This window comes from Vitis riparia, chromosome 8 (genome assembly GCF_004353265.1).
Source record: "Vitis riparia cultivar Riparia Gloire de Montpellier isolate 1030 chromosome 8, EGFV_Vit.rip_1.0, whole genome shotgun sequence".
Taxonomy (NCBI): domain Eukaryota; kingdom Viridiplantae; phylum Streptophyta; class Magnoliopsida; order Vitales; family Vitaceae; genus Vitis; species Vitis riparia.
The window spans coordinates 13,206,499-13,232,554 of NC_048438.1; the positions used below are offsets into that span (position 1 = coordinate 13,206,499).

The following is a 26,056-nucleotide window of genomic DNA, read 5'->3' on the forward strand; positions in this document are numbered from 1 at the left end:
TTAATATTTTTTTAAAATACTATCTTATTAAATATTTACAAAATTACAATTGTAAATTTATATAGAAATCATTTTTTTAAAAAACAATTCTAATGTAAATAGATAAAATCATTTTTTTAAAAGATAATTTTAGTATCAATATTACCAAATTTTATTTGGTCCAACTCAAAAGGCTTGCATATATATATATGAGGTATAACTTTAAGGTTATAATGATTATATTTATGTTATAACTGATCGCAATTCTTTCTATTGTATCAATTTTTTATATAGTGGATTTCTTTATTCTTTCTCCATATTTTTTTTCATTTAGGATTTTTTATGTAAATCTATATATTCCATTTTTTGTTTTTTTACTGCCTCTTTATCGCGTAATAATAAATATAATTTATAAATTTGTATGAAATCATCTTTTCGAAAAACGATTTTAATTGAGTATAAATATTGAATTTTGGGAAATATATTCATAATTATGATTGTCTTAGAGCTCTTTTTAAAAACCTATGTGATAGCTAAAAAGAAGCCTTTATGGCAATATCTATTTTGCAACACACATGTTGAATTTCTTTTGATTTTTGGTTTTATTTTTGTTTTCTCTCTTTTTTGGGGATCTTGAGTCAAAAGTTGACTTTGAAGTCAATATTATAGGGAAAACTGTGTTTTGGCCCGCCCATTTGGGCGTAATAGCTTTTTCAGAACCCAAGTTTGCATAACCCAAAATATGTCCACTGTTGCCCAAAAAATTATCTTTTTCATGCACTATCTACTGTTTTATAATTTCATTTCCAAAATTACCCCTCCACATCCATGTCAGCAGCCATCTCCCTCTCCATGTCACCACGGGAAGTTGTGCTTTAAAAAAAAAACACAAAAATCTTAAACAAGTTAGCAAAACCCACGCAACACCCGACTCTGAAATTTGGGGAAACCAGGTTAGGGCAAAAGGAGAGAAAGTCACAGATAGTCCTTAGCTTCTTTCTCTTCTCTCTCTTTTCTCTCTGTTGTGTGAATTTCTCAGTGAAAAATTGAAAGCTTGTAAGTTGTAATCGATTCACGCGTGTCTCCATACTACTGATCCGCAAATTTCTTCAGATAAAGCCCACGCAACACCCGACTCTGAAATTTGGGGAACCCAGGTTAGGGCAAAAGGAGAGAAAGTCACAGAGAGTTCTTAGCTTCGCTCTCTTCTCTCTCTTTTCTCTCTGTTGTGTGAATTTCTCAATGAAAAATCGAAAGCTTGTAAGCTGTAATCGATTCACGCGTGTCGCCGTACTACTGATCTGCAAATTTCTTCAGATAAAGCGATTTCATCTCCAGGTTCTCGCCTTCATTTAGAGATTTCCACTCTGTTATGAGCTCTCTTACACTATTCAAGTTAGATTCGCTTTCTAGTCCTTCTTTTAGCTTCTGTTTGGTTGCTCAGAAAACTGAGGTAAATGAGGAAAATATGAGGCGAAACTTATATGATTTTTTTTTTGTATTGTTGTTGGTTTCTTTGCAATGAAAGAGAGCAAATGTTTAGGCGCAGCTGTAAATCTCGAGCTTTGTTCTTTATTCCCGTTTTTTTTCTTCCGGCGACCACACGAACGAACGATAAATATGTACATTTTTGTGTATTCTTTACTTGGTCTTTCCTGATTACTATTTTTGTTTGGTAATTTTTTTCATTGATTTCATGCATCTGGAACTATTCAGTGCACGTAATTTAGGTTTCTGGCCTAATTTTTGGGATTTAGGTTCTCTTGAGATTGACAATTAATTATTGTTTTTATTTTTAATTGCAATTTAGCACCCGAGGAAAGCTGAATTTCTGAACTTCTGTTGTGTGATTAGATGCTTAGTTTGTGACATGACTGATTTTCTCGAATACCTATGTAATTTCTGCTCTGTGGGATGGTTGATTTTGTTTGACCTTGATTAAATTTTTAAACTCTTTTTTCGCTATTGGATTCGGTTCTTGAGGTAAGATAAAGTTGTGGGTATGTTTTTATTTTATTTGTTTTTGTGTTCTTTTAATAAAAGCTTGCTGTTTTTATGTTGGGTGTTTGTTTATTAATGTTTTTTTAGCACTTTGTGTGGATTGATTGATTGTAATCCTAATTTTCTGTGCTTCTTCTTATTTTTTTTGTTTTTTTTTTTTCTGGGTTTTTTGGTTTAATTCGTTCAAGGGTTTTGTTTAAAGGTGGTGAGGAGCAGATTATATAAGCCTATAAACATGTATTCAAAGCTGGTTGGATTGAGGAAAGCTGAACTTCTGAACTTCTGCTGTGTGATTAGATGCTTAGTTTGTGACATGACTGATTTTCTCGAATATCTGTGTAACTTCTGCTCTGTGGGATGGTTGATTTTGTTTGACCTTGATTGAATTTTTAACCTCTTTTTAGTTAAATGTTAATGGAAACTGATGCAAACCCTAATGAGTAGGTGTGGCAATATGAGCTCTTGGGAATTAGGACATGTTTGGGAGACAAAGTTGGAGAATTCAAGAACAGATGCCAGAGGCAGTATAAGCTATTTGAACCAAAACCCACCTCTCCTGCCACCTAGAGAGCTGTTTTTTATTTTTTATTTTTAAATTAAGTTTATAATTTGTTTTTCCTTTTTTTAATGCATAGAGCTTCACATCAAACAGCAAATAAGGTTTTCTTACTTTGTGCCAAATGGAGGGTCCTTAGCTTCTCTCTCTTCTCTCTCTTTTCTCTCTGTTGTGTGAAGTTCTCAGTGAAAAATCGAAAGCTTGGGTTCTTATCCATCTTAATTTTTATTAAATGAAAACCGTGGGTTGGGTTCAATCACTGCTACCATTGGACTATGATACTCTTCGATAAGATATATTTATTTTAAATTTGTTAAGGTTCATCATTACAAAAATACAATTTTAATTATTTAATTTGAAATTATATGCTGTAATTTTATTCAGATTTGTTTATATTAACTACAAGATTATTTCTTGCTGGTTCTTGCTTCTCAAAAGTTGTCTTAAATGCTTATTATGTTGCCACTTGTCATAACCCTTGATACTTGGTTCAAGTAGCAAAGTGTTGGGGTGGGATGCTGGTAGGTTTCCAATTTCATTTTCAGGGGAGGAAAAAATTGTTACCTATATAAAATGTTTATTTGTTGTGATACTTATTTACAAACTTAAGTGACTTTAACTTCAGTGGTGTTGCAGGGAGTATTCTGGCTATAAGCTGCTGTGGTGGTAGCCTTTTCATTTACCCCAAGTTTTCTTCACGCTCTCTGTATCAACGTTTCATGGAGGTCAGTTATTTAGCCAGGATCGTATGGCTGGAAATAACTGCCACAACTGCAGTCTAATTACATACCATAATCATCAGTTATCCGTGAATAAAAATTTTCAAATCATTTGACATGGATTAGAACTTAAGAAATGTTATAAAACATTTGGTCTTCATCTGGAGAGGTTAAGTCATGTTGATCACCATCCTTAACTTAAATCCTATTAAGCAAGAATACATTTTCTTATAATTCCCGTTTAGAAAGTAGCTTTGCTGACTGATTGAGAGTTTCTACTTTTGATTTCTGAGATAAAGCACCCAAAATTTGTTAAATGATGTGATTATGTGAAGACTTGTGGAGATTTGAGATTCAAAAAGCCGCTTTTGACTGGACATATTATCCTAGTCCAGCCAAATCATGTCTTTTTATTGAGAATTTTGGGATGTTCTAATATCGTACATCATTTTAAGTTTCATATAGTATGATGTGCTATGGTGTTTGCTTGGCTTATAAGCATAATTAATGATGGATGCTGTAAAACATATTAGCACTTTGAAGTTCTTTTTAACCTTCAATTCTGTTTTCTCTTTCAACTTTTGGTTTTTATTTAAATCTAACCTTGAATGAAAGGTCTGTTGCATTTGCTCAATGAATAAGTCTCATGGCCCTTTATTTGTAGGAAATAACAGGAGATGATCTTCAAATAGAAGCATTGCCAGTTGGATCTATTGCTTCCGACTCCGCCGTAACTGCACTGTTATACTGGCAAGGAAAGCTTTTTGTTGGCTGTGCTGATAGAATTATCAAGGTAGGCTATACTTTTTACTCCGGCTTTTTTAATGACAGACTGACTATCCATAGACTTCAATCTAGAAAACATCTTGTTACAATTACAGGTTTGAAGACCCCATTACTTGTTGAAATCTAAAAAATAGTCTACCTGTGCTAAGAATTTGCTTATAGAAAACTAACTTCAAGCATTCTGAGCAGAAATTGGATCATTTTAGTTCTGGAATATACGATGTTCAATGTACCATCTCAAGAAGTCTTTCTATTATTGAATCTTTGTTTAATTTCACCAGGTGTATTCTGGGCAGTGATGGAAGCATCACTTAAGAAGATGTCAACCAAACTTAATACGTTGGCAAAGCTGCCAAGGGTGATGGGTCCATTGCTGAGATGAAAACGGGGGAAGGAAAAACCTTGGTTTCCACATTAGCAGCCTCTCTCAATGCCCTCACTGGTGAGGGTGTTCATGGTATGTGTTCTGTCCTAACTTGTTTGAAACGTGGTTGTTGCTTTTATGTGTGCAAATGAATGAAACGATCATGCATAGTTTTTCTTCAATGGCATCGAAATGGTGCTAGTAGAATGATTCAAATGTAAGCAAGGCAATTGAATTGCTTGTATTGATTTGTGTAAAACATCCATGAGTACAAGAATCATGATAGGCGTCTCAATAATTATATTTTCTGGGATCTCCTGCTGGGCTTCAGTTGGTTAGTTGGAATATGTCTCCTCACAGAAAGTTAATGTTAAAATTTGTCTTATTTAAAGAGTGATAGGACTAGGGGTGGCATTAAAACTGGTTTTGGAGGCTTCTTTGTCACAAATGTGCAATGGGGAATCTCTCTTTGGAAAATAGGCACATGACAACTATGGATTCAAATGTTAGCAACTATAACAATAAACATACTTAACTTTACGAAAAATAAATGGATAGATGTTAGATTAGTGCCCATTGGTCCATCTGTGCACTAGTTAAGTGGCCCATCAATCCATTTTGTATGAACAAATTTCACAGCTTGCAAATCAAAAGGAAAGACAAAGAGCGAATAAAATAAATTTGTATTGATTCAAAATAAATGATTGGTACAAGTCCAATGTATATTCTGTACAAAATGAGGCATGAACCTTGATGGTTCTATTAAACTCAGCTCTATGAAAGTGGGATTAGCATTGATAATCAACAACTTGGAATAAACATCTTGTTCTATCTGCCTGTCTGATAAAAAATGAATTTGTTTGTTTTAGAATTAGCTCTGATCATACTTCAACACTTTCTCCCTAACCTGTGTTCATGGAGTTATGCAAGACTGGCTATGCTCTTGACATTCAATGGGTTTGAAAACTAGGGAAAATAAATTACATTGAGAGTTGAGATTAATTGAATTTTTATTTTTGGATTCATTATATTTGCATATACCTGCAATCTCAAATTTAGGACAGCATAAACCAGCAGATTTGTTGGATGGAAAGAACTTGAAAGCAAATGTCATTTCCCATGTATGATATTAATATGAACAAGTTAGGGAAATGTTTTATGATGTGTGCACTGTCCTAGGATCTAGACCTGTGAGTAATGTAATATTTGCATGTTTGTGAGCTTACTCTACTGGACGTTTGTATTATTTTAGCCTCAAATTTTATTTTCATGAGAGGATTACAAATAGAAACTAACAATGCATACCAACCCTTTGTTTGATGCACGATTGTTTTATAAATTAAATTATGGTATTCTTGTGTAAATGCTTAAACTGGTGTTGGGCAAGGTTGGAAATCAGTGTTGGTGGAACTGTTTTTTTTTTTTTTTTTTTTGATAAGTAAGCACAGAATATATTGATAAGAGTGTTGGTGGAACTATTAGTAAGAGAAGGAAGTGTTTTGTAATACCGTATGAAGTTTGATAAATCAAACACTATGCGTAGACCTTTGTTGTATAAAGAATTGTGAATAGAAAGCTATGCACTGTGCATTGCCTCTTGTGTAACTTTTCTTAATGGAAACCTATGCAAAGAACCACCGATTGTATGTATTTGTTCCCATATACAGTATGTGCCAAGTGGGTAGCGGGTGCTATGATAAACCATATTCCATTCCAGTTTGCATGCTTGTAATATGTTCTATGTGTTTGTCTTAAAGTGTCAAACAGAAATTGGTGATATGTATTTTTTGCAAAGTGTTAAACATAAATTGGTGTCGTTAATGACTATATTTATTTGAAGTGTTTGAGTTTTCTTAGTTTATTTTCTTCTGCATGTACTTGAGTCAATTTCTGTTTTTCTTTTTCAGGATGATATGCCAAAGCCTGGTCAAGCCCCTCGTCCTGCTGGAGGAGCTCCTGTTCGCACCTGATAAAAAGAAGTTGATTTCCTCTGCCATTCTGCTTTCAAACAGTTACCTGAAATTTTCAGAACTTTTGAGGCCATTTGTTTTTGTTTTTCTTGGTTTGGGCGATTTTGATTATGATGGAAGGTTTAACTTTTGCTGTTTAATGCTTTTGAGTATTAATGTAGTATCAGGAAAATGAAAATTGAGACACGAGAATGAATTTCATTTTTTTAACTATCTTTGAATCAAATCCTATAATTTTGCGTTGAAATTTGCTCCCCTATGGGACCTCAGTCATTGGGTTCTGGCAGCTTAGGTGAAACCCTGAATTCAAATACAATGCCTGCATTTCTACTAAAAGGGTATTTATTACCTTAGAGCTTCATTGGATTAGCAGTGTAAACTCTATTATCATTTTCCCCTCATTTCTTTCAATATGGCGTTGATGCCCTTTGAACCTAAAGAGTGGTGATTAACTTCCTCAAAATTCATAGCTCTGTTGGGAAATTTTCTTCTTTTTGCTTAATAGGGTGTAGATTGGAAGATGGAGGATGATTATTTCCCTAGCAGCATTTCAAAGTTAGGTTCAGTGTTTTTTTGGTACTTTGCCGGATGGCCCAAGCAGCCAGTAGCAGATACTCAAATTTTATGCTTGGGTTTTACTTGAATGCTCATACATTAGCTGTCATATTCAAGGTCCATTTGGTTTTAATGCATCTGGATCACGCAGCTGAGCAGAGGAAAGAGGAAATGAATCTGTTACTGGTTTGATATTTTTGGGGCTTAGGTGCTTACGAGCTGTACGGTGTAAGCAAAATCCTCGTTAAAAGTCTAACTTAAGACAACTGGCTCCAAATAGCATATGACCCGGCGTTGCAAGTGGCTGTAGCCTATTTCAACATCATCTGGATCAGGCAACAACAAAAAAAAAATACCTGACTCTGTTTCTTGGCTAATGACAATTGAAAAGCCTCTAAAAGAGAACACTAGGAGGATACCTTGTTCAGGGCCCTCATCATGGTCCTGAGGGGAGGAGAGTTTATTTTTGCACGGCTTGCTACCTAGGAACATAAGAGGAAAATCAATTCACAACCAAATCAATAATCTAAAACACAAAATGATGTTATTTGCAAGTAAACCTCATCCAATTTGATGTATCCAAATGGTAATTTAGGGTCACTCTCATCGATCATCTGCTTCAGAAGTTTTCCCAGATGAGTTTCAGTGTCATTGCCAGTTCATCCCCATTGTTCAGCTAAATTTAGCATTTCTGTAAGGTAGGAAGCACTATGGCAGAGATGATCAAATACAGTGGTTTTGCTTTTAAGTTGCTTAGATTAGTTTTGCATCAAGATTGTCCAAATTAGATTGATTTGAAGTAAATAACAATTGACAGTTGAGACCTAAGTAGAAGTCAACTGATTGATAATGTCAAAATCATATCAAAACCTCCAAAGCAACAAGTTTAAACAGACCTGAGCTGCAAGAGTATGGACAAAAGTCCAAGTAGCCCTTCCAAGCTCTACTTTAGTCACAGGATTAGCTGATTTTCCCTGAACAAAGAATTAATGAAAAAATGTAGCAAGAAAGCCAAGTCTTACATAATACCATATGATAGAATAAATTCACCAAGTAGATGCAAATATGAATAGATATCGGTATTACAACACAAATCAGCCACTAAGAATCCTATATTTGGTATGTGTAGATGGTTTCACTGAATCATCAATTTTTACATGGCAAGTTCAATGTAGCATGATAGAAGTACCAAACCGAGAGAGATGCCATAAAATGGGGAAAACCCACTTGAACCAACAAGCCAGTCACAAAAAACCAAACATTGGACAAGGTAGTAGCTAAGGACCCTTAAGGTAGAACCTAAGGGATATTAAGGTAATACCTAAGGGCTCTTAAGGTAGTACCTAAGCTACAGTCCCAAAAAACCAAAGGTAAACCACTTGAACACATATGAGAACCACATAATGGCATGGTATAAGGGTCACAAATGAAGACCCGAGGCTTGAGAGAGGTTGAGTTGAAGTTTTGGTAAGGTAGTACTTAGGGGCCCTTAAGGTAGTACCTGAAGGCCACTTAGGTAGTACCTAAAGGCCAGTAAGGTAGTACGTAAGGAACAGTAGCAAAAAACAATTGGTGGACGACTTGAGGACTCAAGAGAAGCATATAATGGCATGGTCTAAGGGTGACAAAGGAAGACCCGAGGCTTGGGAGAGGTTGAGTTGAAGTTTAGTTAAGGTAGTACCTAGGGGCCCTTAAGGTAGTACCTAAAGGCCATTAAGGTAGTACCTAAGGAACAGTAGCAAAAAACCATTGGTGGACCACTTGAGGACTCAAGAGATGCATATAAAGGCATGGTCTAAGGGTGACAAAGGAAGACCCGAGGCTTGGGAGAGGTTGAGTTGAAGTTTAGTTAAGGTAGTACCTAGGGGCCCTTAAGGTAGTACCTAAAGGCCATTAAGGTAGTACCTAAGGAACAGTAGCAAAAAACCATTGGTGGACCACTTGAGGACTCAAGAGATGCATATAAAGGCATGGTCTAAGGGTGACAAAGGAAGACCCGAGGCTTGGGAGAGGTTGAGTTGAAGTTTAGCTACGGTAGTACCTAGGGTCCCTTAAGGTAGTACCTGAAGGCCACTAAGGTAGTACCTAAAGGCCATTAAGGTAGTACCTAAGGAACAGTAGCAAAAAACCATTGGTGGACCACTTGAGGACTGAAGAGAAGCATATAATGGCATGGTCTAAGGGTCACAAAGGAAGACCCGAGGCTTGGGAGAGGTTGAGTTGAAGTTTTGGTAAGGTAGTACCTAGGGGCCCTTAAGGTAGTACCTGAAGGCCACTAAGGTAGTACCTAAAGGCCATTAAGGTAGTACCTAAGGAACATTCGCAAAAAACCATTGGTGGACTACTTGAGGAATGAAGAGAAGCATATAATGGCATGGTCTAAGGGTCACAAAGGAAGACCCGAGGCTTGGGAGAGGTTGAGTTGAAGTTTTGGTAAGGTAGTACCTAGGGGCCCTTAAGGTAGTACCTAGGGTCCCTTAAGGTAGTACCTGAAGGCCACTAAGGTAGTACCTAAAGGCCATTAAGGTAGTACCTAAGGAACAGTAGCAAAAAACCATTGGTGGACCACTTGAGGAGTCAAAAGAAGCATATAATAGCATGGTCTAAGGGTGACAAAGGAAGACCCGAAGCTTGGGAGAGGTTGAGTTGAAGTTTAGCTACGGTAGTACCTAGGGTCCCTTAAGGTAGTACCTGAAGGCCACTAAGGTAGTACTTAAAGGCCATTAAGGTAGTACCTAAGCAATAGTAGCAAAAAACCATTGGTGGACCACTTGAGGACTCAAGAGATGCATATAAAGGCATGGTCTAAGGGTGGCAAAGGAAGACCCGAGGATTGGGAGAGGTTGAGTTGAAGTTTAACTAAGGTAGTACCTAGGGTCCCTTAAGGTAGTACCTGAAGGCCACTAAGGTAGTACCTAAAGGCCATTAAGGTAGTACCTAAGGAACAGTAGAAAAAAACCATTGGTGGACCACTTGAGGAGTCAAAAGAAGCATATAATGGCATGGTCTAAGGGTGACAAAGGAAGACCCGAGGCTTGGGAGAGGTTGAGTTGAAGTTTAGCTAAAGTAGTACCTAGGGGCCCTTAAGGTAGTACCTGAAGGCCACTAAGGTAGTACCTAAAGGCCATTAAGGTAGTACCTAAGGAACAGTAGCAAAAAACCATTGGTGGACCACTTGAGGAGTCAAAAGAAGCATATAATGGCATGGTCTAAGGGTGACAAAGGAAGACCCGAGGCTTGGGAGAGGTTGAGTTGAAGTTTAGCTAAGGTAGTACTTAGGGGCCCTTAAGGTAGTACCTGAAGGCCATTAAGGTAATACCTAAGGAATAGTAGCAAAAAACCATTGGTGGACCACTTGAGGAGTCAAAAGAAGCATATAATGGCATGGTCCAAGGGTGACAAAGGAAGACCCGAGGCTTGGGAAAGGTTGAGTTTAAGTTTAGCTAAGGTAGTACCTAAGGTCCCTTAAGGTAGTACCTGAAAGCCACTAAGGTAGTACCTAAAGGCCATTAAGGTAGTACCTAAGGAACAATAGCAAAAAACCATTGGCGGACCACTTGAGGAGTCAAAAGAAGCATATAATGACATGGTCTAAGGGTGACAAAGGAAGACTCGAAGCTTGGGAGAGGTTGAGTTGAAGTTTAGCTACGGTAGTACCTAGGGTGCCTTAAGGTAGTACCTGAAGGCCACTAAGGTAGTACCTAAAGGCCATTACGGTAGTACGTAAGGAACAGTAGCAAAAAACAATTGGTGGACCATTTGAGGACTCAAGAGAAGCATATAATGGCATGGTCTAAGGGTGACAAAGGAAGACCCGAGGCTTGGGAGAGGTTGAGTTGAAGTTTAGCTAAGGTAGTACCTAGGGTCCCTTAAGGTAGTACCTGAAGGCCACTAAGGTAGTACTTGAAGGCCATTAAGGTAGTACCTAGGCAACAGTAGCAAAAAACCATTGGTGGACCACTTGAGAACTCAAGAGAAGCATATAATGGCATGGTATAAGGGTCACAAATGAAGACCCGAGGCTTGGGAGAGGTTGAGTTGAAGTTTAGCTAAGGTGGTACCAAGGGTCCTTGAAGGTAGTACCTAAAGGCCACTAAGGTAGTACCTAAAGGCCACTAAGGTAGTACCTTAAGGCCACTAAGGTAGTACCTAAGGTACAGTCCATAAAAAGCACTTGTGGACCACTTGAGCACTGGAGAGAAGCACATAAAGGGATGGTGTAAGGATAGGAGAGGAAGATCCGAGGCTTTGGAGAGGTTGAGTTGAGGTTTAGCTAAGGTAGTACCTAGGGACCCTTAAGGTAGTACCTAAAGGCCACTAAGGTAGTACCTGAAGGCCACTAAGGTAGTACCTAAGGTACAGTCCCTAAAAAACGAGACTACTTCCCAAAATTACCTTCTAAAATATTATTATTGAGCCTTAACTTGAGGTGGGTCATTGGATGAATGGTTCTATAAGTGAGAAGTGCTGACTAAAATCATCAAATCAATATCGACCCCATATGTAAAAGAGAGCTTTTTTTTTTATCTACTTTCCCAAAAATACACTGAAATGTGTAATTTCAATGGTTTTCTGTTGGTTTGATTTGGGGATGAAGTGTTGAATGTAAATGGTTTTCTGCTGGTACCATTATTATTAATTTTTCCTCAGAAAAGGTGAAGAAGAAGAAAGGATTACTCCTTGAAGGTGGAAATTCGTACCAGCAGAAATGGTCTTCTTCTTCACCTTTTTTGAGGAAAAATTATAGGATTACTCCTTGAAGGTGGAAACCCACTGAACGGAGACCTTTTCTGAGGAAAAATTACAGGATTACTCCTTGAAGGTGGAAACCCACTGAACGGAGACCCACATAGCTCATATTGTGTTTCCTCTGATCGGCTTCTTCTCGGTTCAGATTTGAGTGCTTATTACATGGAATATTTTGGAGACCAGTGGCTGCTTACATGGAACCGTGGTGGCTGCTGACAAGGAAAACAAAAGGGCTATTTTGGAATAGCTTTTTGAAACAGTATTTAGTGCATAAAGCCCATATTCCACTTTCCATGGGTTTCATTCCCATATAACCTTCAAATGGGCCTCCCGAAACACAATTCACCCAATATTATATACTTATATCTATCATAAGCCAGCTACTTACCGACCCAATAGTTGATATTTTTAAAAGTCTTTAATAATCTAAATTTAAAGACTGAATTATAGAAATATTTTTAATTTAAAATATTTCTTGTTCAATTATAAATCGCCATGTTTTGATTTGCAGTAGCGTGACAGAACTGCCAAATGAACCAAGTTTGCAGAAACAACCACTTTCCTTGACCTTTTGTAGAGTGGAACTGTGGAACATCTTTTAATGGCACATTTTTATTAGTTTTTTTCTTGACTTTGTTGGTGTACTAAGGATGAAAACTCGGAAATATTTATAATTAAAAAAAAAGAGAAGAAAAATCATCTTGGGGGTTATCAAAATGAATTGTAAAAACCATGAATTCAAAGGACCTAAGTGATTTTAAAATACATTTATATAATTAAAAGATTTTCCTATTTATATAATATCATAAGTTTTTTCCTTTTATCCCATGTGGGATATTAGAGGGATTTTTTTAATGATATTTTTATTTTTATTTTCTAAAAACCACATTTATATAGTCATAATTTCTTAACAATTATGATTTTTTTTTTTTCAAATCTTAAGTATTATACATAAAAATGTTTTAACCAAAATCATGACTTTGACTTGAACATTTTCTTTCTATTTTATCCAGGCTGTGTATGAAATTTTATTGAACAACTAGTGCTTATTTTGTAAAGACTTTTTCTTTTTTTTTAATGCTAATTTGGTTTTAGAAAAGTATGTATAAGGAAAGGATAAATAAATACCCCCCCCCCCCCCCCCCCCCCCAAAAAAAAAAAAAATCATCTTTTCATATTTAAGTTAATAATAAAAAATGGAAACAAATAAAATATAATTAAAATTTTATATATTTTAAAATTATTTAAAAAAATGAAATAGAGATATAAAGAATAATGTAAAAATAATTTATTAATTTTAAATCTATTTAAAAAAAAAATTCATTTTAACTTTTATTTTCTTTTCATTATATTTTTCCTTAGATATTCTAAGAACTAGAGTTAAAATTATTATTATTATTTTCTATCTTCTTGATATACAGCTGTAAATTTCATTTAGTTAAATTATCATACTTTCTAATGTCAAATATTAAAAAGAGAAAAAAGGAAAATAATTTAACAAGATTTGGTAAAGAAACAAAGGAAATGCGATAGCCTTTTTGTGAATATATCATGATTTAGGATTTTCAATATCGTTGTATAAGTCGGTGCAAATGCAATTAAATGCTATGTTTATGGAATCTTTTCTCTTCAAGTAAGTCGGTGCTAACAAGTGTGGAAGGTCACTCTCAATGTCATTGTCTCGTACAGTTGAATAACATATCCTTCTGTTTTTCCTGCTCTACTAAGCAAACTCGTGGATATTTTAACCACATGAACACCCCGCCTGTGTCTTTCCCTACCTTACAAAGAGAGATGGGATATATATTGAGGTACGTTCTCTTGCCAACTTTAAATGCAGCCTGTCACCAAACTTCATGCTCACTTCCCATCTCACCCCTCTCAATAAAACCCCCACTCCCCTCCATACTCATCCAAGCCAACTCTTCTCCACTCCTTTCTCAGAGCAACAAGTTTGGCCACTCGATAGGAAAAGAGCCTAGAAAAATATGATGAAGCAGCTTCTCTCCCCATTTCTGCTTCTGCTATTTTTGTTCCATCTCTGCGCCAAAACTTCCGGTCAGTCAAGCCCTTCAGGTCCCGCCGACATTGCTGCAGTTCTCGGACAGGCTGGTAAGTTTACTACCTTCATTGGGCTACTAAAGAGCACCCAGATGGATGCCCAAATCAATGACGAGCTCAAGAAAAAATCTACCCCCGGAATCACCGTATTTGCACCAACAGATAGTGCCTTTTCAGACCTCAAACCAGGTACACTGAACTCATTCAGTGATCAACAGAAGGCCGCACTGACGCAATTCCATGTGGTACCTATTTTCCTTACTGTCTCCACAGTTCCAGACAGTGAGCAACCCACTGCACACAGAGGCTGGTGAAAATACTGTGGAGTTCCCACTGAATGTCGTAGGCAACGGAACTCAGGTGAACATGACAACAGGGCTTGTGAACACAACAGTGGACAGCACAGTATATACTGACGGTCAGCTTTCTGTGTATGAGATCCCCCAGGTTCTCCTTTCACAAGGTATCCTCGGCCCTCAAGCACCAGCACCAGCTCCTCTACCTCCAAAGCCTAAGAAGGCTACTCCTCTCAATTCAGCGGCTCCTTCAAAGTCAACCACCGTTTCTGTTGATTCTTCTGGTGCCGGGGGTCTGCCCCACTCTGCACCAACTGCGGTATCCATTGGAGTGGCTGTTCTTGCGGCATTGTCCTTATCCCTATGAACTGAGTGTCAGATTGATGGATGATGATGGTGTGATTTTTAGTGCAATGTGCTTATTGTGCTGTAAAGATCATTTTCGCTTAATCAAACTGCTACATTATGCTTGTGCCTAAATTAGGAAAAATGACTGAATTGGGAAACTTGCTCCCTTTTCACAAATACACTTGAAACTGACTACAGTGCCTAACTTTGCACATGTTAACTAAACCACCAGAAAGGAACTTTCCATCGGGTCAGTTGCTTCATAGCGACATGTGATAAATCTAAAACAGATACTTTGCTGTCACAACTCCAGTAACCATCGGAACTTCTCCTTGGTCCTAAGGCTAATTTTTGTGCGGAAGGCCATAATCAGCGAGACAGCTGAGGAATGCACAATTCAGTCCTAGAGCTCCAATAGTCTTTAGAAGACTCCCTGCAGCGCTGATTTTCCATATGGTTTTTTTCCTATATTATTTGGCCCAAATAAAATTTTTCTGTGATATTAAATTGAAATTTTTGCAACTTCCTTAGAGTATTAAAGTTATATTTGGTTGACTAAAAATTTAAGGGAAAATAAAAAGGAAAGAAAATAGGAAAAAAAAAAAATTAAGTTGGATAAATTATTATTTTTATGTTATTTCAAATTCATTTAATTTATTTTAATTTTTTAATATAAAGATAAAATAATTAAAAAATTTGTAAGTTTTAAATTAATTTTATTTATATTTGATTTTTTTTTTTTTTAGGAAAACCAAATATAAGAAAACAATTTTGCTCAACATAGAAAATGTTAGGTTGATGCTTGGAGGAAGTTTTTAGTTGAAAATCAACTTCCTAGCTACGTATGACAGTGTCTCTAACCATCCATTTGCTAAAATAGTTTACTTAATGTGTAGGGAGCCCTGCATGAATAATGTTTGATGAGCGTAAAAGTAGCCTAATATGAATGCCTTAATGTATAAATTATTTTTATATAGTGCTCTAAACTCATTTTAATTATTTTATTTTTTCCATATAAAATTAAATATATAAATTTTTAATTAATTTTAATTATATATATATATATTTAAATTTTTTATAATTCAACAAGAAAAAATCATTTTTTATTAATTTTTTTCTTTAATATTTTTTGATAACTAAACATAACCTTGCTCAATTCCCATTTAACTTCAAACATATCGCCCATTGCCAGTTTACGTATGGTTTTGGTTTAGCATATATTTTTTGGGTGCTAGCTCTATGGTGTACGATTTAAATTTTGTTAAGTTAGGTCGTTAGAAAACTATTTTTTCACCTATGTTACAAAGTTACATTTCCCTTTTATACTTTTAGGTGGTATATGCTTATAATTTGCCTCTAATGGTTGTGATTTGACATGGAAGTTTGGGGTCCATTCCGAGTCCTCTTAGTGAGGGTCACCACGCTACCATGAGGCTAGTTTGTAACTTTCCGTGTGGAGGTTTTCAATCACATTGGATGAATCCTTCTCTACCCAAAGAAAGAAAGTTTCTTTTTAACTAATCTTAAAAATATATATATTTTTTATTTTTTTAATTAATTTTTTATGAAGTATTCTAATTAATAATAAAAAATATAAAAAAATGATTTAAAAAACGAAATTTCATATTTAATGACTCTCCTAAGAGGGTCATTAAATGATATCTTTTTTTTAGTGAAGCTAGAACAACTTAGCCATGCCTTTACAAATAATTCATTAAATCCTATAAATCATTAAAACTCTTTATGGATGTCTTTAGGTGGCATGTTAATATCATCATTATAATAAACTCTATCCTTTAGATGAATGCCCATCATCAAACCCCTGATTTCTTGTACTGAGAAAAGGATATGAGCCGGCAAAATGATAAAAATTAATTATGATAAATGTGTTAATATCATCATTATTTTTTATATCATAAAGTCTACTCCATGATGAGAAAATTCAATTGAAAAAAAAAAAAAAACACGCAAGAAAAAGAAAAAAAAAAAAAAAAAAAAACAGCACACGCAAGGTGGGAGAGACCCAGCCTCACCATGCTATTACTTTGATGGCTGCTTTTAGTACAATTAATTAAAGGGATGTGTGTCCATTGTCCCTAACTGTTGAATAACACAACCTGCTGCTTTTCCTGCTTTTCGAAGCAAACTAGTAGATATATCAGCACCCCACCCGTGTCTTCCTCGACCTTTTACAACGAGAGATGGGATACTGAGGTTCTCTTGCCAACTTCAAATGCATCCTTTCACCAAACTTCGTGCCCACTTCCCATCTCACCCCCCTCAATAAAGCCCCCACTCCCCTTCATACTCATCCAAACCAACTCTTCTCCTCTACTTTCTAAGAGCAACAAGATAGCCTTGAGAAAATGATGAAGCAGCTCTCTTCTTTTCTGCTTCTGCTGGCTTTGTTGCATCTCTGCACCAGAACTTCTGGCCAGTCAAGCCCTTCAGGTGCCTCTGACGTCACTTCAGTTCTCCGAAAGTCTGGTAAGTTTACTACCTTCATAGGGCTACTAAAGAGCACCCAGATGGATGAACCAATCAATAGCCAACTCCAGAAAACATCAAGCCAGGGCTTCACCGTATTTGCGCCAACCGATAGTGCCTTTTCAGACCTCCAAACAGGTACCCTGAACTCATTCACTGATGAGCAGAAGGTCAAACTGGCGCAATTTCATATCATACCTACTTTCCTTGCCATCTCACAGTTCCAAACTGTGAGCAACCCAGTGCGCACAGAAGCGGGTAATGATGCCGTGGATTTTCCACTGAATGTCGTAAGCAACGGAACTCAGGTGAACATAACTACAGGGCTTGTGAATACAACAGTGGACAGCACAGTATACAGTGATGGTCAGCTTGCTGTGTATGAGATCGGCGATGTACTCCTTTCACCAGGTATCCTCGGGACTGGAGCACCAGCACCAGCTCCTCTACCCCCTAAGGCTAAGAAGGCTTCTCCCCCTAATTCACAGGCTCCTTCAAGGTCAACCACCGCTTCTGTTGATTCTTCTGGTGCCACGGGTCTGCCCCATTATGCACCAATGGTGGCGTCCACTGGAGTGGCTGTTCTTGCAGCATTGTCCTTATGCTTATGAACCGAGTGTTGAATCTGTTGATTGAGGAACGATGATGATGTGATCTTGTGTGCATGAGTGTGACTAATCAAATCTTTGCCTTATGTTTTTACTCAAATTAGAGAAAAAAAAAAAAAAAGAAACTGAAATAATTCATGAGACATTGTCCCACGGGTGAGACTAATTAAGGTGGCAAACTTGCTGTCGTCGTGTTTCATAAATACATTCGAAATCGACTCATGGAAAAACAGGAGAAATATCCATGGAGATGAATAATGCAATTGAACATATAATGCCTAATTTTACAGATGGATTTGATTTTATTGTGCAAAGTCAACCACTAGAAAGCAACTGCCAGTCGGATCAGTTGGCTCCAAAGCAACATTTGATAAATCAATAGCAGAAATATGCAGAAGGTCACAATAAGCTAGACAGCTGAAGAACGCAAAATTAGATCCTAGAACTCAACAGATTCCTTAACAGACTTCACCAGTTGGCCTGATTTTCAATATAATGTTCAAATATGTTTGAATACATTTTTTATTTTTTTGTTTTTAAAAATAAAAATTCTTAAATATAGTACACTCCAAAATATTTTTAAAATTTAAGGAAGAAAAAAATTTTAGTTTTACTTTTTTAAAAAGTTTTTAAGAATATACAGTAAATTTCTATTTTTTTAATAACAGTTTTTATATATTTTGTATAAAAGTTTCTATTTTTAAAAATAAAAATAAAAATAAAAATAAAAACCTATGCAACTGGAACCTATGGTATTTAATTATTAATTTATGATTCAGCATGAGCTTCCCATATTTTTTAAGTTGTATTTTAGCCCTTAGACTTGTGTAGTTGTAGTGTACAGCTGCACTATTTTTACAATTGGTTGTGCTATTTTGTCACACCAGCTCTTCGTTTTTCAGCTGACTTGGGTGGTTTTGTGCTTTGATATATACTTTATTTTTGTGGCTGTGATTTGAGATCGTGTTTGGGCTCCTCCAGCGGTCCAGACAGCCCTGTGGATCATTAGGCTAGTTTGCAACTTCATGCAAGGTTTTCAATAAATGAATCTTCAATTCCCCACCTACAAAGCAAGTTGGTTACCTACTACCCTTTTTCTGTTTATTTTTTTTTTTAAATTAGCAAAACTGGAAATTACCTCAGCTGGATGGTTCTGGGGTTTCTTTGCCAATCCAATTGAAAAAACAAATTTTAAAAAAAAAATAATCAGAGATCATGAAACGTCCATAAATCATCTGACAAAAATTAACTTCAATAATGGCATTTAGTACTTGTCACAAACCAAAGCAACAACAAATTGTTCTTAATTTCTTTATTGGCGACTTAGGTTCATATCATAATAAAAAAAGGTATTTTTAGAAAGAGGATTTCATGTAATCTAGATATACTGGTATTTGGTAAAATTTAATATTTTTATTTAATGATTTAAATTGATTTTAAGTTAAATTGTTCTAGTTTATTAACTTAAAATTTATTATTTATTTTTTTATTTTAAGTATTAAATTTGTTTGATAAAATTAATTTAAAATTTATTTCACATGTTTATCCTCATTAATTATAATTAATATATATCATCATTAATTTTAGTGAATATTTATTTTATTAATATTAAATAATAATTTTATTTATTAAACATTCATATTAAAATATTATAAATATATTAGATAATCTTAAAATATATATATATATATATATATATATATATATATATATATATATATATATATATATATATATAAGAATCATTAATGTGAAGTGATGACGGCTAAATATAGATGCGGATAAATAAAATAAAAAAGATTTATGATTAAAAATTAATTAATTATTTTGACTTAATACTCAAAGTCATATTTAATTTTAAGTTTTAATATTAAGTTATTTTACCAATATGTTTAATCTACTTAATAACTTAAATTAAATTATTAAGTCATTAAATTAATTTGCCAAACACCCTTTATGTTGAGTAAAAATCATTGCCAAAAGAATTACAAATAAAAACTATATTGTAACCTACTGCTACATTGATTTAGCATTTTGCCATGTCATACATTCTTTTCTACCTTGAATTGAAATAGAATTACCATCAACTAGAAGGAATAGAGTGGCGTAGTTCGAAACAAATGAGGGAATATTCCAAGTACAACAAACTCAGGGCTTTCTCTAATTAATTAACTTTCCAAGTATAATTCTACATGGGAAAAGTGTATTTCTATATATTCATATGAAAAAAAACCATAAAATAAAATTTTAAGTTTATAAAATATAATTTTTAAGTACATATCTAAAAATATTAATATTTTATATATATATTTTTATCAAATATATTATCTTTGACCATTCAAGTACTACATTTTAATGATATAAGTATTATCTTTAATCATATTAAGCACACTAATAACCATATGAAATTTGAATTATTTTTAAAGGATTTTTATTTTATAATTATGTTTTCATTATTACGTGTCAAATCACTTTTTCCACTCGGGATCAAAACTCACTTATTGATTTTCATTTAGGCTATGTTTGGTTCCGGAAAATTTGAGGGAAAATGCGAGGGAAAGAAAATATAAAGGAAAAGTAGAAGGAAAGAAAAAGTGAAAAAAAATAAAAAAATAGACTAAAAGTTGATAAATTATTTTTTTTGTTACTTCAAACTCATTTTATTTATTTTAACTCATCAATATAAAAATTAAATAATTTAAAAATACATAAGTTTTTAATTAGTTTTAATTATATTTGATTTTCTTTGATATTTTTCATAGGACAACCAAACATGAGAAAATAATTTTCCTTAATATTTTTTTTCTTTCCTATGTACTTTCCGGGAACCAAACATAGCCTTAGTCTATCTCTTTCAAAACCTTTAACCACTAGAAGAGATTACTTTGCCTTGGAAACACATCACATGAAATAATTCCATACTTCATGTCATCAATTAAAAAATTGTTGGAACCATATCTCTATCTCTAGGAAGGCTTCTTGTAACGTGAGATATCATCAATTGCGGCCTCCCACTGCCAAAAGGATTGGAATCACTGTCGCCACCCATGCATATCTTCAGTGTCGTCCCCTGTGTCATTTGTTATACGCTTTTATTCATCACTGCCAGATTTAGCATGCAGTAACGTGAGACAACTTAAGGTAACTAATTTTGACATGCATTTATCGATCTATTTCATGTATGGTGAAGACTCAACCCCTCTATGTTACACCCTCCATGGCTGCTTTTAGGAACAAGCTAAAAGGGATATGCATCGTTTTCTCACACCCTTGAATCACGTACTTTCCTGCCTTGCTAAGCAAACTGTACTAGATGTTTTAACAATATAATTCCCCATCTCTCTCTTCCTCCACCTTACAAAGAGAGATGGGATAATATATTGAGGTTCTCTTGCCAACTTCAAAATGCAGCCTTTCACCAAACTTCATGCTCACTTCCCATCTCACCGCCTCAATAAAAGCCCCATTCCCCTCCATACTCATCCAAAGCAACTCTTCTCCACTAATTTCTTGGAGCAACAAGTTTTGCCACTCAATACCAAATCTAGAAAGATATGATGAAGCAGCTTCTCTCCCCAGCTCTTCTTCTTTTGATCTTCTTCCTCCTCTGTGCCACAACTTCTGGTCAGTCTTCTGCACCGGCTACAGCACCTTCAGGTCCCACCACAGTTTCTGGTCAGTCTTCACCACCAGCTCCAGCAACTTCAGGTCCTTCTGGTCCCCCGGACATCATTTCAGTTCTCCAAAAGGCTAGTAAGTTTACTACGTTCATTGGGCTACTAAAGAGCAGCCAAGTGGATGTCCTAATCAATACCCAACTCAAGAAATCAAACCAGGGCTTCACCGTATTTGCACCAACTGATAGCGCCTTTTCAGACCTCAAAACAGGGACTCTGAACTCATTCACTGATCAGCAGAAGGCCGCACTGACAAAATTCCACGTAATACCTTCTTTCCTTACTATCTCACAATTCCAAACTGTGAGCAACCCAATTCACACACAGGCAGGTGAAAACACTGTGGAGTTCCCACTGAATGTCATAGGCAACGGAACTCATGTGAACATGACAACAGGGCTTGTGAATACAACAGTGGACAGCACAGTATACAGTGATGGTCAGCTTGCTGTGTATGAGATTCCCCAGGTTCTCCTTTCACAAGGTATCCTCAGCCCTCAAGCACCTGCACCAGCTCCTCTAGCACCGAAGCCTAAGAAGGCTGCTCCTCTTAATGCACTTGCTCCCACAAGGTCGACCACTGTTTCTGTTGATTCTTCTGATGCGACATGTCTGCCACACTATGCACCAACTGTGGTATCCATTGGGGTGGCTGTTCTTGCGGCAATGTCCTTATCCCTATGAACTGAGTGTCAGATTGATGGATGATGATGTGTTGATCTTGCGTGCATAAGTGTAACAGTGTTGTCATGATTTTTTACTTAATCAAATCTTTACCTTATCTTTGCAAGCAAATTTGAAAAACTGTCATAATAAGAGGGTATCTTTTCTTTCATGAGAAAACAAAATACAACGAAGGTCCCATTGCCATTACATTCTGCAAACAAATAAAAGTAGTTAGACAACAAAATGAAAATAACAAAGTGAAGAAATTCAGAACTCACGTAGATAGCATATACGCAGCACTAAAGAAAAGTCGTGAATCCTCATATGCATACCAAGGGTTTACATTACTAGGTGGAAGCTAGCATACAAACAACATAGCCTCGCTTAGGCTTACTTCGGTAATCAGTAGCTGAGTTACCTACCTTGATTGCACTGGTAGACAGCAATAATCAAGAAATCCAAGGGAACAGTACATCACCGTCAGGAGCACTCATCCCTGCCATCAAGTCAGGGGCTGCTGAGTTAGATGCTAGCCACAAAACTGGGGCCAATCTCTTGCATACTACTGTCCGAGGCAGGGGAGTCCCTTGACGAGGATGTTGAAAATAATATGATGCTATGATTATGATTCAAAGCAGGATTATTTGTTAATATATAGTTTGTTTGTTTGTTTAATTAATTAATTACTTAATTTTTTTAATAGAGAAATTGCATATCAACTTGGAGCATAATATGTGGATAAGGTGGTTATGTATATATGCATGCAGATTCAAAAGGATGAAAAGAGGGCAGATACAAGAAAGGAGATGATTGAAATGCCCTGTTGTTTACCATGTTTTCTTTTTCGAATTTCCTCCTCTTTCCAATCTCTATCACTAGAGTCTCCTAGCTGCATAAATATAGCCGTTGGTATCAGTGGTAGTGTTTGGGTGGCAGAAAATTTGTATTGGTAAAAGCTGTGCAGAAGAAGAAGAAAAGGGTGAGGACAACATGTTTCATGAATTATGCTTGCCAAACTCAACTTTCAACTCAGTTTCTTCTCTCCTTAAGTTTCCTAGATCTCCAAGCGCCTCACGCTAAGCACACACGCTTGGGACAAGGGATACTGTTTTATAAAAAAATAGTTTATCTAGAGTACTAAGAAAAGATGTTATGAATATCATTATAATTATTAAGCTAAATGTAAAGGAAATTGGCAATTTTAGGTAAAATGATAAATATAATATTGCGCAAATAGTGCAGGACCACGCATACATAGCTATGATATAATTTAAAAGAGACACCAAGCAACTTATATCCAATTGTTGCTGCCCCCAGGGCATCATAAAACTAAGTCGAATTCTGCCGTAATTTTAGGATAAATAATTTACCTATATGTCAGGGAATATTAGATATTATCTCCTCTCATTTGTTTAGATGGGGCTTGATTGAGACGGTGAAAGGTCCCCAGTGTAACGTAAGGATTTTTTGCACAGTATAATGATGCAGATATGTACCAGGCGAGTGTCAATTTCCACCAGATTAGTGTTTCTGTCTGATAGGTGGGCTTTAGCAAGTGGAAACTTCAGCAGTGGTGTTGAAATTAATTGATGTATATGGCTATGCTTAAAAGCAACAATGTGGAAATTCTGAAAATATCATACCGGATCATTTGAAGTGGGCTAAAACAGGCACAGTAACGTGTCTGGAATTCGGAGAACCAGAAGTAGAAAATATGACACAGTTTATGGTCCCAGATGGTGCTGAATGATAACCTCAAATAGTTCATATATACAAAAGCTCAGCTGAATTGAGCTGTAACTCTGTATCATTTTTTCACACACTCGAATCCCATGTCCTGCTGTGTTTCCTTCCTTGCTAAGAAATTAAACTAGTGGATGTTTTATCAAGATCGAACACACCATCTCTGTCTCCCTCTACCTTGCCAAGAGAGCTGATGGGATATTGAAGTTCTCTAGCCAACTTCAAATGCAGCCTTTCACCAAATTCATGCTCACTTCCCATCTCATCCCCTTTATAAAAGCCCCGTCCATTCCCCTCCACACTCATCCAAAACAACTCTTCTTCACTACTTTCTCAGGACAACAAGTTTTGTAATTTTAATACCAGAAGAGCCTAGAAAAATATGATGAAGCAGTTTCTCTCCCCAACTCTTCTTCTGCTGATCTTCTTCCTCCTCTTCACTACAACTTCTGGTCAGTCTTCATCACCTGCTGCAGCACCTTCAGGTCCCACTACACCTTCTGGTCAGTCTTCACCGCCTGCTGCAGCACCTTCAGGTCCCACCACAACCTCTGGTCAGTCTTCACCCCCAGCGCTAGCGCCTTCAGTTCCTTTAGTTCCTTCAGGTCCTTCCGGCACTCCTTCCGGTTCCCTCGACATCACTGCAATTCTAAAAAAAGCTGGTAAGTTTACTACCTTCATTGGGCTACTAAAGAGCACCCAAATGGATGCTGAAATCAACAACCGACTCAAGAAATCAGATGGCACCACCGTATTTGCACCAACCGATAGTGCCTTTTCAAACCTCAAAACAGGTACTCTGAACTCATTCACTGATCAACAGAAGACTGCGCTTACACGATTCCATATACTACTTTCTTTCCTTACTATCCCACAGTTCCAAACTGTGAGCAACCCGGTGCACACAGCCGCCGATGGTGATACTGTGGCGTTCCCATTGAATGTGATAAGCGATGGAAAGCAGGTGAACATGACAACAGGACTTGTTAATACAACAGTAGACAGCACTGTATACAGTGATGCTCAGCTTGCTGTGTACGAAATCGGTCAGGTGCTCCTTTCAGAGGGTGTCCTTGGAGGCCAAGCACCAGCACCAGCTCCTCTACCTCCAAAGCCTAAAAAGGATTCTCCTCCTACTTCACAAGCTCCTTCAAGGTCGACCACCGTTTCTGTTGATTCTTCTGGTGCGACGGGTCCGCCCCAGTGTGCAACAATTGTGGTATCCATTGGAGTGGCCGTTCTTGCGGCATTGCCCTTATGCATATGAGCTGAGTGGTGATCGATGAAAGATGATGGTGTGATCTTGCGTGCAGTGTGCTTGTGTTTTCACGATTTTCTTAGTCAAATCACTACTTTACGTTTGTATTTGAATTAGAAAAAATCAAGTAATAATTTCCCTTTTTTTCATGTGAAAAATATGTGCAAAATATTCTTCGATTCAGATGAGGTAATTACACACGGGATGTTTAAGCAGAGCTAAAGTGCAACTTACGCCTTCATGTTTCATGGACAAAAACACTCAGAATCTGATTATTCACTGAGAAAGAAAAACAGAAACAAAATCTTCCGCTCAATTTTTATGCATACAACGTCCAATTTGAAATATGGTTAATTTGGTTGCTATTTGTTAAAACCAAAGCACCTGAAAGCAACTTTCAGTCGGTAGTTGGATCCCAGGAGCAGCAACAGGTAATGAACAAAAGCAGATAGTTCAGAGTGTGGCCTTGATAATCCAAGGGGTTGTTTTTGTATAAAAATCCACGGTAACCATATGATACAACTGAACAATGCAAATTAGCTCAATCCTAGAGCTCTAACAGGCTCTTTTGAAAAATTATTCAGACAATGATGTTGACTAATTTTGATATAATTTAATTTTTTTCATATTATTTTAGGGTTAGATAAATTTAATCTCAGTATGATGAGGACCTTGAAAGATTTATGTCTTCCCTCAATTGTGTGCATTTGTCTCCAATCATCCTAGATGCGTAATCTTAATTTTTATCATAACCTATTGGTTTTTATCCTCATGTTTTTCCTTAGTAAAATCCTTATATGTGGCTTTGTCCAATCTATCAGATTTATGTCCCTTTTCTATGGCCAAATTCGTATAGAAGTTTAAAGTCCCATCTAAGGTCAAAGCCTTTGCTTGGTTAGTGACATATAAAAAGGTAAATACCAATGACATGCTATGCTATAGTTGAGAAGACCTTACAAAGCCCTTAGCCTTAATTTGTGCATTCTATGTTCGAGGAATACATAAATAGTTTATCATCTTTTTTTACATGCTAGTGACTATGTGGCTATGGCACCATCTATTGAAACAAGCTAAGTTGGACTTGGTTCCACTCAGGAACATATGTGGCATGATGACCATCTCATATATGGGTTTCAAGAGCTCCCTAAAAGGTAAGATCTTGTGGTAGATCGCTTGTCTCACATTAATGTGGATTGTTGGTGGGAGAGAAATGCTAGGGTCCTTAAGGATAAG

The 26,056-nt window shown here is 36.2% G+C and overlaps 4 protein-coding genes and 1 pseudogene across 17 annotated transcripts; all 5 read left to right on the plus strand.

The window, feature by feature from the left end:
* The first annotated feature begins 894 nt into the window (after nt 1-894).
* On the plus strand, nt 895-6,588 carry LOC117921066. 14 transcript variants are annotated; one of them, XM_034838837.1, is made up of 7 exons: nt 895-1,374; nt 1,508-1,601; nt 2,425-2,501; nt 3,162-3,261; nt 3,920-4,048; nt 4,323-4,498; nt 6,313-6,588. In XM_034838837.1, exons 1-6 carry the CDS (start codon nt 1,352-1,354, stop codon nt 4,338-4,340), a joined length of 441 nt encoding a protein of 146 aa, XP_034694728.1. In that variant the 5' UTR covers nt 895-1,351; the 3' UTR covers nt 4,341-4,498; nt 6,313-6,588. The 14 variants fall into 14 exon arrangements, 10 of the variants coding, with proteins under 10 accessions (XP_034694728.1, XP_034694731.1, XP_034694729.1 ...); XM_034838840.1 differs by having other exon boundaries at nt 897-1,317; XM_034838838.1 differs by lacking the exon at nt 1,508-1,601 and having other exon boundaries at nt 900-1,317.
* A 7,040-nt stretch (nt 6,589-13,628) lies between these two features.
* Nucleotides 13,629-14,445, plus strand: LOC117921339 (annotated as a pseudogene).
* Nucleotides 14,446-16,716: 2,271 nt separating this feature from the next.
* LOC117921260 (fasciclin-like arabinogalactan protein 11) lies at nt 16,717-17,564 on the plus strand. Its single transcript, XM_034839104.1, has one exon. It carries the CDS (start codon nt 16,751-16,753, stop codon nt 17,480-17,482), a length of 732 nt encoding a protein of 243 aa, XP_034694995.1. The 5' UTR covers nt 16,717-16,750; the 3' UTR covers nt 17,483-17,564.
* A 3,421-nt stretch (nt 17,565-20,985) lies between these two features.
* LOC117921294 (fasciclin-like arabinogalactan protein 11) lies at nt 20,986-21,944 on the plus strand. The gene has a single exon (XM_034839151.1). It carries the CDS (start codon nt 21,034-21,036, stop codon nt 21,838-21,840), a length of 807 nt encoding a protein of 268 aa, XP_034695042.1. The 5' UTR covers nt 20,986-21,033; the 3' UTR covers nt 21,841-21,944.
* A 1,944-nt stretch (nt 21,945-23,888) lies between these two features.
* LOC117921282 (fasciclin-like arabinogalactan protein 11) lies at nt 23,889-24,932 on the plus strand. The gene has a single exon (XM_034839133.1). The coding sequence runs from the start codon at nt 23,948-23,950 to the stop codon at nt 24,830-24,832; it is 885 nt and encodes a 294-aa protein (XP_034695024.1). The 5' UTR covers nt 23,889-23,947; the 3' UTR covers nt 24,833-24,932.
* Nucleotides 24,933-26,056: the final 1,124 nt, after the last annotated feature.

What these genes read in the sequence shown, in the direction of transcription:
- LOC117921066 (XM_034838836.1), top strand. Translation starts at nt 1,464, where the DNA reads ATGATTTTTTTTTTGTATTGTTGTTGGTTTCTTTGCAATGAAAGAGAG. An exon ending in CACGAACGAACGATAAATAT is followed by an intron (nt 1,602 to 2,424) that starts GTACATTTTTGT and finishes CCTAATGAGTAG; the next exon opens with GTGTGGCAATATGAGCTCTT. An exon ending in TTCAAGAACAGATGCCAGAG is followed by an intron (nt 2,502 to 3,161) that starts GCAGTATAAGCT and finishes CTTTAACTTCAG; the next exon opens with TGGTGTTGCAGGGAGTATTC.
- LOC117921294 (XM_034839151.1), top strand. Translation starts at nt 21,034, where the DNA reads ATGATGAAGCAGCTTCTCTCCCCAGCTCTTCTTCTTTTGATCTTCTTC.
- LOC117921260 (XM_034839104.1), top strand. Translation starts at nt 16,751, where the DNA reads ATGATGAAGCAGCTCTCTTCTTTTCTGCTTCTGCTGGCTTTGTTGCAT.
- LOC117921282 (XM_034839133.1), top strand. Translation starts at nt 23,948, where the DNA reads ATGATGAAGCAGTTTCTCTCCCCAACTCTTCTTCTGCTGATCTTCTTC.